This window comes from Orbicella franksi, chromosome 10 (assembly GCF_964199315.1).
Source record: "Orbicella franksi chromosome 10, jaOrbFran1.1, whole genome shotgun sequence".
Taxonomy (NCBI): domain Eukaryota; kingdom Metazoa; phylum Cnidaria; class Anthozoa; order Scleractinia; family Merulinidae; genus Orbicella; species Orbicella franksi.
Genome location: NC_138154.1, coordinates 30,947,172 through 30,964,118, shown reverse-complemented (window position 1 = coordinate 30,964,118; position 16,947 = coordinate 30,947,172). Strand labels below are relative to the sequence as shown.

The window sequence follows — 16,947 nt, the reverse complement described above, 5'->3', positions numbered from 1 at the left end:
GATTCTATCAAGTCCCTTCTAAACGATTTAAAATGTACCGTAATTATGTGAAGACGAGTGAAGGCCAAATTACCATGGGAGAATGCAAAAAGATTTTAGAAACTTTTCACCACAACAAGTTTCCAGGAAATGATAGAATTCCAGTTTTGGTCTACAAAAACTGTTGGGACCTTATCTGTGAACTCTTCATTAAATGCGTAGATGAGTCCTTCGTAAAGGAAGGAATGTCCAACTCCCAAAAGCAAACTGTCATTACTTTAAACCCTGACCTTGTTCAATCAAGAACCAAATGATAATTGATACCCTATTTAAGGCCAACACCCGAAAAATGACACCCTATTCAAGGGAAAAACAAAAACTAATAAAGATGGCGTGAACTGGTCAACTTTATTTCGTTTGTGTAAAAATGATACCCTATCCCTATCCCGCGGCACATATATAACCCACATACGCCAGCAAAACCCCAGGATTTTCACAGCGACAAGAAGTAAAACACATGTTTGGGATTCGGAGCGACTCCACCGAGAAAACCGTACGCAAGATTTACAATCCGCGTGAATGAGTTTGTCCTAGTGCAATGAAATATCAATATGGTGCAAGGCAAGAATTTGTGATTTTTATGAAATCATACATAATTAGAATAATTAATTATTGTTATTTGACTGAGGAAATTACTTTACTATGATTGACTGGGAGTGGACCTATTTATTGTTAAATTTCATTCCACCGCAGTGCAAATTAACGCTCGCGCGTTCGTAATTCTCTCAGTCATATAATTAACGAGTAATCGTACGAAAGCTCGAGCAGTTAAGGATTTACACCAATGATATTTTAAACTTCTTTCAAGTTGTACTCGCTTATCGCCTGTTTATATATACTAATAACTAGCTTCAAAAAGAAACTAATAAAAACCTGATATTTATACCATGTCGCTGCATCCAGATAGCAGTAAGCAATTTGAAGAAGAAAGTTTGAGTGGCGAAAAAGGCAATGCTTAAAACAGGCAGTGACAAAAGCGTTTTGATGATTCTCTTAAGTTTGCGTACATCATCTTCTCCTTGGCAGAACCCTCCACAGAAGAAGCAACGCGACCTCTAGTATTGAGCCGTATGATTAATGGTCCTGCAGCCCTCCTCTGCAAGGCAAGCATAACAACTCTGCCATTGTGGAGAATGCAAACCGAAACAGGCAATTTGTGATGGTGAACGTTCCTTTTACGTATTCAGCAAGAGTACAAACGCAGACAAACTGAATGGATCTCTGACATAAGTATACAAAAATGACCATCCTCAATAACATTCCATACCAACAACTGTACCGTGTCTCCTGAAACCCAGAGCAAATAAACACCACGGTTCTGTTGACAGAGTTGTAATCGTGACTGAATAAACAATCAATCCAGGTCGATTCTCCGGGGTATGGGAGGTGGCACGGGCTTTTTGGCTTTTGCTTTTGAAGGCTCCACTTCGGAGCCCTTGATTTCTTTCTGGCCAGTTTCAATGTCCCGTGCATTTAAAGTGATATCTTCAACGGCCGCTTCAGTCACCGCAACTGATTCGTTAACAGAAAACGAGGGAGAAACTCGCTGTTCTCCTGGATGTTCATTACGAACTGGTCTAGGCTTCGGTTTTACAGGCAGCGGAAGATTCATGTCCATTCTATTAGGGGCGTCTCGTTTAGGAGCTTTAGTGGTATGGTCCTTTTGAGACCCGGCCTCAATATCCCCTTTCGAAGATTTGAATTTTGACCGTGGAGGTGCAACTGGCCTCTCTGCTGTTCCTGGAACCTTAGCCTCTTTGTTAGAGTCCATTTCCACTACTAATGAACGAGGTCTAGGTTTGGGAGTTGGTTTAGAGACGGATGCAACTCTGGGGAGCGGTGCTTCATGGTCATCGGAATTTGTAGCGTTCCCGTTAGAGCCACAAAGAACTGGAGCCGAACATTCGTCTGATCCACGTGACGTCTCCTTCAAGTCTTTTAATGACGTTCCTTTGACGCCTTATCGCCAAAAAGAAACAAATGAATTAAAATTAGCACTATAGACCAAAATGAATTCAAGCTACTTTTGCTGAATCCATGCAGGTTACAGAGCTTAGAGCTCCTTCAACGAAGTTGCGCAAGAACAGAAGGGCTTGCAACAATACACTTTGACAATACATTGTTGTTGTATGAAGTTACGGACTCAAAGGTCACTTATCAACTCGCCTGCTTTCGTGTCGTCTATTTCCACTGACTTCTTTCTGTCCCCTTTTTCATCGCCAAGGCCCTCGGGAAGCAAAAACGACGGCAACAATTTTGGATCATCTTTCGCAGCAAGCAGCAGAGCCTCGACGTTATCAGCGCCAATGTGCGCTACATGCTGGACATTGAATGGAACACCTATCCCAGGGCCCTGCAAAAACATTTATTAACAGCGTTAGTTATCAGCTGCGAGGCCCGTTTTGAGCCAAGAGAGATCACACACAATATGAATCGAGGGTGGGAGAGAGAGTCCACGCTACAGCAATAACAGTAACGTGCGCTGTATCACTGAATTAGTAGCCTTTGGGGCTCGCTACTCTCGGGGCCGTTACTTTTGGGGAGTAAAAAACATTATATGAAGTTTCGACTGAGCTCTTCTATGAAATAAATGATGGAAATTCGTAAAAACAGTTCTTAAAACGCGTGATGAATTTCTTGGTTCTAATTTAAATTTACATGGCTGCCATATGGCTGTGCTCTTCATATCTAGACCGTGTTGTCAGTGGCTACTAGTCAGGTTTGTTTCTAGAAATACCGCTAATTGACACCTTAGGAGCACGACATTGGGTGTACAAACAACATGGCGGCGGAAGAACAGCGATTTAAGCCTTTTTTTGCGTTCGACTGGCTGGCTGGCTGGCTGGCTGGCTGGCACAAATGCCCTCGATCGTGGCACAAATGGCCTCGATCTCATGTGAAATTTTTTTGGCCGCCAGGAACTGGTAGGTAATATAATAATGGCGCGTTGCGGGCCAAATCTGCAAACTTCAAAGGTCTTGTTTTCATTCCTAACATCGTGAAATTACTGCTTTGAGATTTAAAATAGAAAGGAAAAATACAAATCAATGTCTAGGTTGCCAAAGAATGGAAGATCAACGAGTACAGAGTCCTCAAACCATGACGATCGGTTGAACGCTTTCAAGTAAGTTTTGAATATCGATCGCGGATTTGAAGCAGTTTCCCGCACCTAGGAAACAAAAATAGTAACGTACGGTATTACCTCGAAGTTGAATTCAACTTTTTGGAACGACTGGTAACGCTACGGCCGATTGCAAACGTCGGAGAAGTCGTCGGCAAAAACTCAAGCTTTCGCTTTAGCGTGAAGAATTAATTTGAACATGCTGATATGCAGCGAAGCACGTTTGCGAAAATTTTGAACATTGCTTTGCTTTTACATAGGTTTCTTCGCCTCCGCGTAAATAAAAATTTACTGTTATTGAACTTCCTTTTGCATTTCTTTTCATTTGGTTCCGTGTATTTAGGAATTTAGGTTTTAAAAGTGAACGGAAACTTCCACGCTGGATTTCTGCATATTTAATTTACGGCGACCTCCACGCGGCTTGTTTGTTTAGTTTATTCGGTTTCGTGGGACAAAGAAAAATTCTGAATCCCCGACAGGAATCGAACCCATGACCTCCCGAACACCGGGCGGCCGCTCTATCCACTGAGCTACGAGGACTCATGGAGAGCAAGGTCATTTAACTGAGTTCATATATGATAGGTGTCCTGCATACTGCTAGGATCAACGTTATCGAATTCATCGTGAGTAGTGATAAGTTAATAAAGAAGGTGAATTTTAAACTCGGTAATGTTGATTAATTCACCTTCATATTTCATTTCTTGTTTTCAAATTGGTCTTACTTGTGTCTTTCGCTTTTATTTTCCGTTGTTTTCTCAAATGTTGGCCATTATAGATATATATATAATGTATGTATTGGCATTATCGGAAGAATGGAAATTGTTCAATTTTGTCCTCCGAAGTCAATAATTCATTCATTTCCCCTATTCAATTTTCTCGGCTTCTGTTGGGCATTTTGTCGCGTGGCAAGGAAGTAATATAATTTCTTGTTTTCTTATCAGTTTTACGCATCAGGTTGAGTTCTTTTTGTTGATATTTTTTCAATATTTTCACTTTTCCTTTATTCAACTTTAAATAAGCGATGTCGACTTGAAACCTTATCTTGTGTGTGTGCTAATTTAGCATACCAGTATATGAACAGCGTGCCAAACAACTCATTTATCATGAATTTGTGTAAGAATTACAATAAAGTGCCCTTTCGGTGTAGAAGTGAACACTATTATTCAAAATATGTGTTCCTCGTGAAAATCAACAAAAATAAATTGGGCTTCAAGTGTAATATTTATTCCGGAAATCTATGTAGCTCAGTGATAGATTCCAAGCAAATATTAGATGCATTCTAGTAATTATTGCAATAACTGTTTAAAAGGAGGTTTGTTTCCTGGAGATGTCAGTGGAGCGTGGGGTTGCCTAAGTGAAAGAGTGAAAGATGTTGGTGGCACCGGCAGTAGTGATTGCTTTTTTTAAGCCTGTTTCACATCAGCTCTATAAAACGGCAGATTTGCACTTCCAAATTCGCATGGCTGGAATTGAGTCCAAAACATCATGTTCTGAGTATGGTGGATGATACTTGCCAAAATTACACAAAGCAAATGTCAAACCAGGAACGTGGTGTGACAATAAAATTATCCAGGCAGTATCCCATGCTTTTTGCTACATTGACTCGAACGCACTCAGCTAATCTATGATTATTACTAGTTCGAGAAATTCTTTTGTTCAGAGAGGCGATGCACGCCCAACATCTAAAAATGTATAGATTACTGAAAATAACATGGTTGTAGCCGTGAATGCCAGTGGGGATATCTATATTTAACAATTATTCCCTGCATTGGAGGTGGCTAATAGTGGATATTTACAAATAATATTATATAGATATAGCAATTGAATTTCTCAACATTTTGGGCCCATTCGAGAAGCCCACTGTCCTAGGCCATTATTCCGGTAACCGTTACCGTTAACATTTTAGTCCATTTCATGTTTTTGTTTTCGATGGAGTTTTTTGAGCCACTGGGTGTGTGCTGTGTTCTTGAAGCCCATTTCTCATTCGGACTCTCGGTCCCAGAATTACTGTGTTAAGCAACATGATGCAGCTCGTTGACCATTCGCGACAGTCACGTGTTATTCCGACTGACCACCAACTTTCCCGCATAATAAGCGCCTGGGTAACATTACTCTTAGCAGATACTTAAAATTTTAAAACTTTTTTCTAGTCAATCCTTAGAGAGCCAGAACTTTGGTGTTTTACATATATAAGTTAAGCACTATCCTTATGTGACGTAAAGTATTTTCAAACCCAAGACCGTTCCTAAAGATAAACATAACCATTTCTTAACTGCATCATTCCTTCCGATTCGAGGAGTACTGTCCCACCAGATAAAGTCTTTGTATAAGCCATTTTTCGGAATTTCACGATAGTGATGCGTTTATACTTGAAATAGAAAACTCACTGTCGAGCACTAAAATAAAGTAACCATATTGGCACCAAGTCCTTCAATACCTGTTTTCCTTTCTTGGTTGCAACATGAATCACCTCTACTTTAGGTTTGGGCTTATGTCCCTCCTGAGGTGGGACCGCAGAAGAAGGCGCCTTTGGTCCGTCAACTGGCCTTTTGGGAGGGGCTGGGCGTTTAGGTGGAGCGGGTCTACGGGCTTTTGCAGAATGCTTTGAAGTTTCCTTCACCAATGGATCAAAGTCACACAGGTCGCCAAGTGCAACAGATGGGCCATCCCCAACTGGTGCAGAAGCAATAGTGACCTGTTCAACCGTTTTGACTTGTGGAGGAGCCTTAGTTGTAGCTTTAGACCTCGCAGGTGCTGGTCTTGGAGGTGGTGGTCGTTTTGGGAGAAGCATTCGGTTGTCATCTTGTTTAGAACTTTCATCTGGTTATCAGGAGTGAGAAAATGACTACTTTAAAGTCATTAGGATCAACCAAACATCTAATACATAGTTAAAAGATTGAAAACGAGCCCTTTTTTTAATCCATCGATCAGCTACAACGCTGGAAGGAAATTCTAATTTTTTTTCTCTGCTTGTCACTCACCAGAGGTTGGACTGTATTGCAAACTGGATATAAAGTTCTCAAACTCATTAATAATTCATCACGTTTAAACAAAGGAAATCACGACCGTGACGGTGTTTGGATATCTGATCTTAAATAGCATAGATTTTACGAATTTCTTTCTCCATTTTTTCCTTAATTTAAGTTTTGATTGAAATTTGGTCAAACACTCAAGACAGGGTTTGACCTCATTTCCGAACACCTCGAAGTTCGTCAAAAATACTTCGCTACGCGTCGTATTTTTAACTCTCTTCTCGGTGTTTGGAAATGTGGTCAAACACGGTCTTTCGTGTTTGATTCATTACTTAGCTCTTATTAACCGAGGTAAGTCGATCTGTATGGGAGAATCTTGACCGAGGTCGTGAGTACAGACCGAACGCAGTGAGGTCTGTACACACGACCGAGGTCAAGATTCTCCCATACAGATCGACTTACCTCGGTTAATAGGATGTTTATTATATGGCAAAGAAGAAAACTTTAATGCGTTTAATGTAACTGGTTTGCTGACATTTTGCTTGCAAACGGAGATGAGCTTAACTTAAATCTGCCGAAATATGCTCGTCCGCTTTACCTTTTTTTCTGTCACCAGGCTTTTTGGCACTTCCATAAATGATTGAGAAGAAAATAAAAGAAAACGGTGAACATTTTTGTATTTTAGTTTACTTTTTCAACGCAAAATGAAACCGGTGTAGATGGCGGTCTAGATGGGAAAATCTAGACCGCGGTCAATATCGATTTCAGCCAATCAAATTCGTGAATTCGGTATTTCCCAGTCCTTGTGAGACAGCCATATAATAATTATAAAAAATGCAAAAATATGGGAGGCTGACCGGTCGGTTGCTTAAGTAGCCGAGAATTTGCATTCGGAAGTGTTATGTACAAAATTCTAGGTAACTTCAGCCCAGCGCTCCAACAACTTGGCCAAGTTGTCTGCATATAACCTTTGCAGTTACTATCAAACCAAATTGAAATTAACTTTATTTCAGTTTCTGGTATGATTCATGCACCTACCTCCATCTTTGACCCTAATTTTATTTATCTCGCGGTCTGCCTCTGGTTCGCTATCATCGCCGCTATCATAAGCCAACTCAAAATTCCCTTTGTCTTCCGGTTCACTATCCGAACTGCCATCTTCGGCAGACTGAATTTCGGTTGACTGAATCTTGATCGGCTCCAAAACGGGCAGCTTGGTAGAGTGATGGCCTGTTGAAGAGGACAACAAATCCGAGAGCGCCCGACCCCTTACTGGAGTCAACGAATTGTTTTTACATTCCTCAGAGTCAAACGAGGACTCGTGCGAGACAAGGCTTTGAACTGTAAGGTCAGTTTTAGACAAAAGTGATTCAGATTTCAGGTGAACTTGAACCTTTTTACCCGATACCTGTAAGAATTAAAAAACGTTTGTTAGCTAACAAGCCAATTGTAATTTGAATCTGATTGGCCTGAAAGACTACATCATTTTTTTTCTGATTGCTTAGAACGAACAACACATGATTTATAAACTAGTTATAACATACAGACACATATACAAGCTTTGTCTGAAAAGTAAGGTATTAAAAGAATGACAACCAGGTCCAACTGATGTGGACCTACTACACGTAAAATTAACTTACACCACTATACAATTACTTAACAAGGTAAAATCAGAGTATATACATATTAAAAATAAATAACAGTTTGATTTATAGTTTAGTTACAACTATGTTTTATATTTAACACAATAATTACCTCTTTTCCGTCCAGCTCCAGGACCTTTAGCGCGCTACGACCATCATCCATAGTCAAAAGAATTTCTTCATCGACCACCCTGCAAGAAGACAAACTGTTTTAGCAGCATTGATATTTCATAGATAACACTTAAAATAACTTTGAACAATCGCTCTTGGAAACATGTATTCACTGTTTCAAGAAGTCTCAATGTAGTAATGTTCCTTACCTTACTAATACAACAGTCCCATAAGGCTCCACGGCACCAAGGAGGTCTGATACATCAATCCCGGCATCCCCATCTTCCACATCATCACTTGTCACTACAACTGTGGGATCAGCGGGTCCCATAGCTTTCATAACATCGTCATGTACCTGACTCTGTTTATCCCGGTCCACCTTCTGTATTTCTATTTCTATCAGGGCTACAACTGGCCTACATTGTATAAAGGGAGATAAAAGTTCACTTGTCAAACAAACAAATACTTTTCGTGAAAAAGGAAAATTAGTAATTAATCACACCTGCTGTGGTAACTAATAGTTTGAGTTTGGAACTGAAATGGTTAAACATGTTTGTGTTATGGCTTTCCAAGGCGATGGAGATGTGTTCAGCTTCTGGTAACTAGACTTGTTTGGGCGTTCACTAGAGTTACATGATGATCCAACAATATAATGGTCGAGAGGGAGACCACAATAACACTTGAGATTGCCTGAGGAGCCGACTGCTTTGTGCAGTGTTTGTTTGTAAGTAAACGTTTTTCAGTTTCTTTTGCAATACCTGTGATCTGAGGTTTTTAGCTCTGCTCGCCCGTAATACAAAATTTTTCCAGGTGTGAAATGAATTCCTCCACCCTGCGCATTAGCAGCCTTGTCGTCTAAATTAACAAAACTTTAGTTAAGTTCGAATAATAATGATAATGATAGTGATAACGATAATGATAATGATAACGATAATGTAATGATAATGATAATGATAATGATAATAACCCTTAAACCCTTTGCATTCCTACGTTTTATACTGCATATAATAACATAATAACACTAATAAAACTTCATTTATACAAGGTTACGACTACTTTGACTCCTTTTAAAATAATTCAGAAAACAACTTTCATCACTTACATGCAGTGAAATGGCGGCAACTGCCCCCTGATTTTTCAAGCACGAGTTAACTTACCTTCCTTTTCAATTTGGTCATCGTCCTCATCGTCATCGTCGTCGTCTTCTTCTTCCTCATCATCATCACCATCGCCATCATCATCATCATCCCCGTCTCCCTCTCCGATGAGTAAAGGTTTATCTCCTTGTTCCACTTGGTTGTGCTGTGTAGACACGTGCTTACGGACGAGGGTGGTTGCCTTGTACCGAGGCTTTCTCCGTCTCCAGAGGACACGGTCAGTCCAGGCCGGGATACGCATCTTCTCACTTGTATCATAATCGTCAGAGAACAAGTCATATTTGTAGGTTGGAGGAAACATTATTTTACCCTCGATAAAGCCACGGAAAACCTTGTTGAAAGAAAAGAGCTACCACTCGTTACAAACAAAGAGAGATGCTCGCTCTAAGAAATACTGGGCCAACAATTCCGACAAGTCCTAGACTTACACTTTCCGTCTCCTGTACCTTGTATTTGTAACATAACAAATATTCCCACTGTACATTGTGTTTACAACATAACAAATCTTCCCACTGTACCTCGTAACATAGCAAATCTTCCCACTGTACCTTGTGTTTGTAATATATCAAATCTTCCAACTGTACCTTGTGTTTGTAACATAACGAATCATCCCACTGTACCTTGTGTTCGTTCCTTTCTTTTATCAACTGATCTTCTTTCAAGAGTTCCTCCCATTGTTTGTTCTTTATCAGTTCTTTCACTTCCTCTATGGGTAGATCAACTCGGTAGTTGAAATCTCCACACCAGAATACATAGTCGTGTGAAATTAGCCTGCGGCCCTGAAAGGTGCAATGAGTTCAAGAAAACTATAAATAATGTCATAGAAATCCTGTTCGGTTCCCTGTCGCAGATAATTAAGGACGGTGCCTACTTTTGTTTGTGCGCACACGTTCTGCGCATCACGGAAGGCATGGTTTAAGTGGCACGCGCGCGCTGGGGTAGACATGGACGCAATCAACTACGCTACCAGGTACACGACTAAAATGAAAGCAAAACTTTTCTACTGTGACCAAATCAAGTTTAAAGAACCTGCACTTAAAACAGAATTGCAGCATATCGCTAACCACTAACTGTTAACGTCTTCCAGCTGAAAAACTAGCTGTTATTTGTGGAAAATTATACTGAAATCCAACTGTCAACATGTACCTGCAGATGGCGTAGTGCGCGCGCAAAATAAGTGCGAGATACGCAAATGCTTTACTAACTGGGGAGGTGACAGGAAAAAATTGTAACGGGCACCGTAAAAGTTTACAAAAAAAGATCAATAACTCATCAAAACGTGTGGTTACCCCTACATTTTATGTTATGAAATGGAAGTGGCAAGCCTATTCAACACGTGATTAGTTTCTGGTTGTGAGCAAAAGGTATTTAGACTGTATTTTAGTTGAACCAGAGGAAGGCTGTCGGAGACGCAAAAAGCGCTGTTGCAACGACTTTGCTATTAAAAATAAACCAAAAATGGTTTTTATGTTACCATTTACAATGTAGTTTTAAGATCTTTATAAATGTGTTTGCTTTTCTGTATGAAAAGGTGAATTCTAAGAAAATCTGTGAAGAAATGTCCTTTCCTTCTTTTTTCAGAAAAATGCTGATGTCAGCATTTTTGGGGGATTCAGGAATTATCCCGAAAAAATGCGTGGCTACCCCAATTTTTCTTTGTAGATTCCAATAGCCCTTGTAGAGATCTACTTTTTCCGCGTGGTCCTACCCTGGCGTAAAAACGTTTGTATTTCGTAAGCACCGTCCTTAAACCGAAACACCTGCGAAAGGTTGCATTAAATGGTTTACAAAATTGCTGCTCGAAGGTCTTCTCCTAAGAGATCGTTTGCAACTGATGTCATCACCGCCATGTTAGATGACCATGAACAAAGTAATTATAATTAGCTTTATTGCTCTTGTCATCCAACACGGCCGACAGGGTCATGGTCATTTGAATCTCTCGGGAATAGCTGCAAACCACCTATTACAAACTCTTGGAAAATTTAAGCACCTCAAATATTGAGTATAAAAAGTTGACATTCGTAGATACTTGCTAAGCTAAAACTGTTGACCACTAATAGCTACAGCATGGACAAGTTTTAGAGTGGTTTTACTTAACCCGTGAATTACATAGTGGAATTGTACACGCCACAACTTTGTATTAGTTGCGACTATCCCCCTGTAGTTAGTAATTCTTTTGTTTTCTAGTCTTTGTTTTTCTATACCATGCACTAATACTAATTAGTAAAATTCTACTAGTATACTAATGTAAATGCTGCAATCTGATTGGCTGAGCTACTCGTATACTATCAGCCATTAGAGTGCGACGTTTTTATCGTTTTTCCGAATTTTTGGCAGAAAGTTTAGATGTAAATGGATAGTTAAATTCCTGAGAAGACTAAAAGAAGGATAATTACGGTTTCTTGAGCTTAATTATTGAGTTAACGGGTGCGCGTGCGTAAACACCTGAAAAATTACCAAGGACAATTCAATACGTGCGATTTTGTTAAAGCGTAAAGTTCAATAATGCGTACAAAAATAATTGGAAACCGTTATTTGCGTTAATTTCAGTTAGAATTCTACTAAAACAATTAGATTATTCGCCCTCGATTTCGATGAGGCGATAGTTGATTCGGCCTACGGCCTCATCAACTATCACCGCATAGAAATCTCGAGCTCATAATCTAATTGTTAATTAGCAGACAATGTTACACACTAACAAGTACTTTCTGTTTCACGGGTTAGGTAAAACCAACCTATTGAGCGGTTAAAAATACTTCCAGCAGTTACCGATTGAACGTGACATGCGAAATTGACAACTGTCAACCACCCCGAACCGTAAAGCCAACCTTGTATTACTTCGCTTTCCAAGCAGCATGCATTGAGTGCGCATGTTGACAAATAGCTAACATCCCCATAAATTAATACGCTACTAACATATAACATATAGTCATATATAGTTCATCTCCACAATGTTTAAAATTATACCATTGGAAAGGCTATCCTTGACGAGATATCGTGATAATCACTATTTCTGTCCGCTACACCTGACTGACCAGCAGCAAAATGCGAGCAAACAAAGCAGATGGAGGTGGCGTGCAGAAGAAGACGTATAGCCACACCTCCTTTGTTCCCAGCGCTACCACCAAGACCGGTTTTGACGGATTGGACAGCCACGTCCCTGAAAGAAACCACAAAAGAAAGCCATAATTTTCTCTTTTGTCGACACCTGTCTACGCAAAAAGCCTTGACACTGTAAGGATAAATTTTTAGTTACCTTATGTACGGAACAAGATGAGAACGGATAAACACAAACAGACAAACACCAACAAGCTGTTCGCACGTCACTAGCACATAGGCATGATCACGTGATATGATGCGTCGCAGCTCTTCGCCCCATTCCTTTCGTTGATTTGAACTAGAATTTTGAGGAAGCAAGTAGATATTAGTGTCAATGAGATCGCAAAAACTTCCACCTAACGCAGATCTCTACACACAATGTTTCAATAACTTAATATACTTAGAGCAACATTACACTTAAAGCAAACTAGAGACCATTGTGGTAAATGGACTATTGCACAGCAAAATAAATAATAAGATAGTATAAAAATGTCCCCGTTGGCTCCAATGCCTAGCCGTCTCCAATTTTGTCGAGTCCCTGGGTAAATAAATATTTTTCGACGAGCCTATAGCTATATCGATAAGATTATTTTCTCTACAGTCGAAAAACGGCCACCCTTGGGGAAATGGCAGGTGGCCGCTTTACGGGGGTCGGTGTACTTTGATTTCTTAGTGGAATCACGTCAAGACAATCATGATAAACGTGTGTTTGAGCCGGGAACTTAAACTTGTACTGTACTGTACTAAACGTGTACTGTTGCTCTAAGTATAATATTATGTATTATTATTATTATTATTATTATTTATTAACGTTTTGAGGAACGTAAGCGGTCTGCGATCGGGAAACACGTCAGAGAGAAACATGGGAGAGACCCAAGAGACGGAGATCTTAGACTTAAGATCTAACGGGAGTGCCAAAACAAATTTGACTGCTTAGTTTATAAGATGTTTTTTTATAAAAAGAACTTAAGTCAAAGCGAAATTATGTGTATTAAATTTTGGGTGGCCGTTTCATAGGGGTAAAGACAATAGGAAAATCCTCATCGGAACAACCAAAAGATGAAACGTATCCACACTTCTGCGACAGAAAAAAACTTAGAGCCTTTATATTTTTTAAGCAAATCTCTTCATGGTGACCCATGGAGATAAGAAAGAACGAGCGCAAAGGGGGAAACCATAGCTACTTTGCACATTTGGCCGTAACAACACCTGGAAGGGGTACATGGTTGAAGAAGTTGTAAATAACTGTCTTACAAACAAACAAAGTCAAGTTGTGGCATCAAATGAACCCAAAGATGCATTAACTTTCTATTTCAAGCTCCCATACATAGCCGTCACAAAAAAATCGCATAACGGGTTTAGTTAAACGATATTGCAAAAATATAAACATCAACTTAGTTTTCTCCTCCTTTAAAATTGGGTCCCTATCAAGTGTGGAACATCCTATCCCTTGTGGGCTTCGTTCAGGCGTCGTGCATAAATTTTCTTTTTACAATAACTGTCTAATTTCTCGCGCGCTGATTGATTCATTTTTATCATCAATAAGAGTACAGACGGATAAAATTTTAATTTATGCAAGACTTTCAAGTTCAACTTTCAAACTGTCAACTTTTTAAGTAGCCAATCAAAAAGCGAGAAAAGCTATTGACAACGTTCGTGTCATTTTGAATAAAATTCACTTATCTTTGTTTACGGCAAGTTTACGGCGTCTTTTCCCCTCATTTAATCCCGGCATTTGACCATTTTGGGGTCTTGTTATTGTAAAAAACAAATTAACGTCAGTTTTTTATGTGTCTGTCCTCTTATTGATGATAAATTTCGTCATAACATTGTCAAAGTTTACTGCGGAACCACTCGCCTGCGGCTCGTGGTTCCACAGCCACATTAGGGAGCTTAAGCAAACCACGACGACGACGGCAACGAGAACGTCACTAAACAAAAGGTTTAATGAGAAAAACAATAGCTGTGCATGTGCGTTATAAATCTTTGTACATTTCTTTGCCGTCCTCTGTAAAACAACAACGTTAAATGACCAAGTTCTGCGTCGTCTACTTAACGTTTACGACGACGACTAATATTTCGTATTTCCATTTGGAACTGAACGATGTCATTGCATATTTAGCCCAAGCACGTTTTTAGAACCATTGGCGCACCTAACAGATCTACACAATCGCGAATTTGGTTGGTAAAATATAAATTCATTTTCTACTAGGCGTAGTCCTCGGCGTCGTCGTCGTCGTTGCTTAAGCTCCCTTTTAACAATGTTATGACGCAATTTATCATGAATAAGAGGACAGACGCACAAAAAACTGACGCTAATTTGTTAATTTGCAGGCTGTAACGCTTGCTATGAAACTACCCAACATGTAGGATAAACACTCATACATTGGTATACACCTGGGGAATAGCAGATTTGCACGTTGTCGTCATTTGACTACAACTACCAGAACTCCTTTCGTTTTTTCTTTATTATTTAAATTTTGAATTCCCAGTGGGGTTTCAATAACAATTGCCTTAATTAGCATAAGAAACAGAAAAAGTGAAGGATTCTGGTAGTTGTAGTCAAATGACGCCATCATGTAAATCGCCTATTCTGCTCCAGCTCATGCAGCACATGCAGTGGGAAAACCCTTCTCTCAATCATCAAATCAACCATGTTAATTTAAACTTGTTATTGTAATTCTCACGCTTTTCTTTATTGTAAAAATGTTTTTCTCTTCTTCCCGCTACTGCAGTTATTAACATTTTTCAGTATTTATATTCTATGCTCTACGCACATATTGTAACACAGCTATGAAGGCAGATGTTTCTGCCGAAACATGTCTGTTAATTTTTGAAATTGTTGTCATTTATTTCAAATTAAAAAATGTTAACCGTAAAAAAAAATTGGCTGTAAATATTGCTTCCAAGCCACATGACAAGACACAACAAATCTTGACAACAGATCTGGAAACTTTTACTTTCGTGGCTAACTGTTTTTTCATAAGATTAAATTTGGAAATACTATAAAAATTATCCCATTGAACAGACATATCTCTCATTATGGCTTTCTAACACCTCACTGCATTGACACCAAACAATTATATTTTTTTAGTCTTAATCTATTCTATTTCGCACCTTTACTTGTAGTATAAATTATCTTTTTCGTTGCATTCTTCACTTGATATTGGCACCAAGATGACATCGAAACGTTGTTCTCTTTTTTCGCTTATTTTAGAGTTAGGGTTAGTCTACAATTCTTGTAATAATACCTCTTTCCATCCCTGAATGGTCCCGAGACTTAACTATGTTTTACGCGAGGCAAAATAAATTTTAACTTTTTTTGAAACAGTAGAGGCTAATTGTTAACGTTTTAAAACAACAATAATAAATTTCAATGACTTCTGTTAACCAGGAAAATAAATTAACTGTTGGCCGTAAAAGAAAATATTAACCTTTAGCAGTAAAAGGCACAACCCCATTAAGACCCTCCAACATGACCGCCGTTTCGTCGTTTCGGGACACCAACACGGTTGCCGTGACGTCATGTGAATACACTACAGACCTTACGCTTCTACTTTGACTTTGAGCCCCAACATTTAGGTATAACATTTCACGACACGAAGTTGCACCAATAAGGATACTGAACAGATCAATACTCACCTTGTTGACATAATATTGGATGCATTTAAGTCTACTAACTCCTCAAAGCCGATAGCAAATACATCTGTTGGTAACCGGAAGTCCTCCTCATTGTTCTCCGAATAGCCGCTGTCCGGAAGTGTCTTGTGAAAGTCCAGAAGCCAATCATGCATTGTTTGGTGCTTGTGAGCGATACTCCGGAAGTGTTTGCCGCCATTTACATTCCACGTACCAACACAAATGCGTATATTGGACCATGTGGTGTATTCAAGATGGCGGTCACACAACTCCCTTAAAATAATAGGAGAGGCTACGGAAATGAAAACAAATTCATACGGCTTAGTAACACCATACAGGTTCCAGCTATAAAACACATCTTGTTTCTTCTGAAAAGCCTTCCAAACATCGAGATAGCCTGCCGACAGAATTTTTGCAATTGTTAATATCGTCTTCATAAGCAAGTCAGTTCTATAACTGACATTAATATATGGTTATCTGGTTTTATTTTGACAGTTGATACAGAGTTGAAAGACTTACAGTGTAGAAAAGAAGCATACAGCAGTGCACGCGCCCTTTCACCAAGCTCCCCCACAAATGTGTTGCCTAGCAACAGCATATCAATGGCTTCTTGCTTACTTCCATCTAGGAAATTGTTGACAATGGTTCTGTGAACCGAGCGTGCGCCATCACGAAGTTTATTCATCACCTGAGAACATCAACATTTCTTATTAGAAAATAGCCCAAAGAAAATACGCGCGCTGATAGGTTAAGAATCGTGTTTCTATTTAACAATTAGATTATGAGCTCGAAATTTCTATCACGCGATGGTTGAAGTCCCGTTTGACATTCTCTAAGTATTTTCATTGGCGCTTTCGTCTTTCGAAGCTGTAACAGTAACATCTCAGCTCAATCGGTATCTCGTGGCCGTTTCATTCACGTTGTTCACGAGTGCGCTCTTTCGTTGTCTACAGAATCTATAAGCTAAGGCGCTTTAAAAACCAAACGAAAAAAAAAAGGAAGCGAAAATTATTTTCTTACTAACCTGGGCGCACGAGAGTTGGAATTCAGATCTTGCAAATGATATTTCCCGCGGAAGGTAACATTTGCGAGCTCTATTGTTAAGTAAAACGAGCCTTCGCTTTATCGATCAACGCATCATTATTTTCACACGTTCTGTGTAATTA

The 16,947-nt window shown here is 39.4% G+C and overlaps 1 protein-coding gene across 1 annotated transcript in view; it reads right to left on the bottom strand.

Moving 5' to 3' along the window:
• Positions 1 to 368: 368 nt before the first annotated feature.
• LOC145499504 (synaptojanin-1-like) overlaps positions 369 to 16,947 on the bottom strand; it is a 30,688-nt gene continuing 14,109 nt past the window's right edge. Inside the window, exons 11-23 of the mRNA XM_081479022.1 lie at positions 16,301 to 16,469; positions 15,785 to 16,073; positions 12,300 to 12,440; positions 12,011 to 12,203; positions 9,664 to 9,822; positions 9,044 to 9,374; positions 8,645 to 8,741; positions 8,096 to 8,302; positions 7,888 to 7,966; positions 7,171 to 7,540; positions 5,598 to 5,980; positions 2,206 to 2,392; positions 369 to 1,998 (exon numbers count right to left, since the gene is read on the bottom strand). Of these exons, the coding sequence (XP_081335148.1) occupies positions 1,394 to 1,998; positions 2,206 to 2,392; positions 5,598 to 5,980; positions 7,171 to 7,540; positions 7,888 to 7,966; positions 8,096 to 8,302; positions 8,645 to 8,741; positions 9,044 to 9,374; positions 9,664 to 9,822; positions 12,011 to 12,203; positions 12,300 to 12,440; positions 15,785 to 16,073; positions 16,301 to 16,469 (3,210 nt within the window). The 3' untranslated portion in view covers positions 369 to 1,393. The remainder of the gene's footprint in view (positions 1,999 to 2,205; positions 2,393 to 5,597; positions 5,981 to 7,170; positions 7,541 to 7,887; positions 7,967 to 8,095; positions 8,303 to 8,644; positions 8,742 to 9,043; positions 9,375 to 9,663; positions 9,823 to 12,010; positions 12,204 to 12,299; positions 12,441 to 15,784; positions 16,074 to 16,300; positions 16,470 to 16,947) is intronic.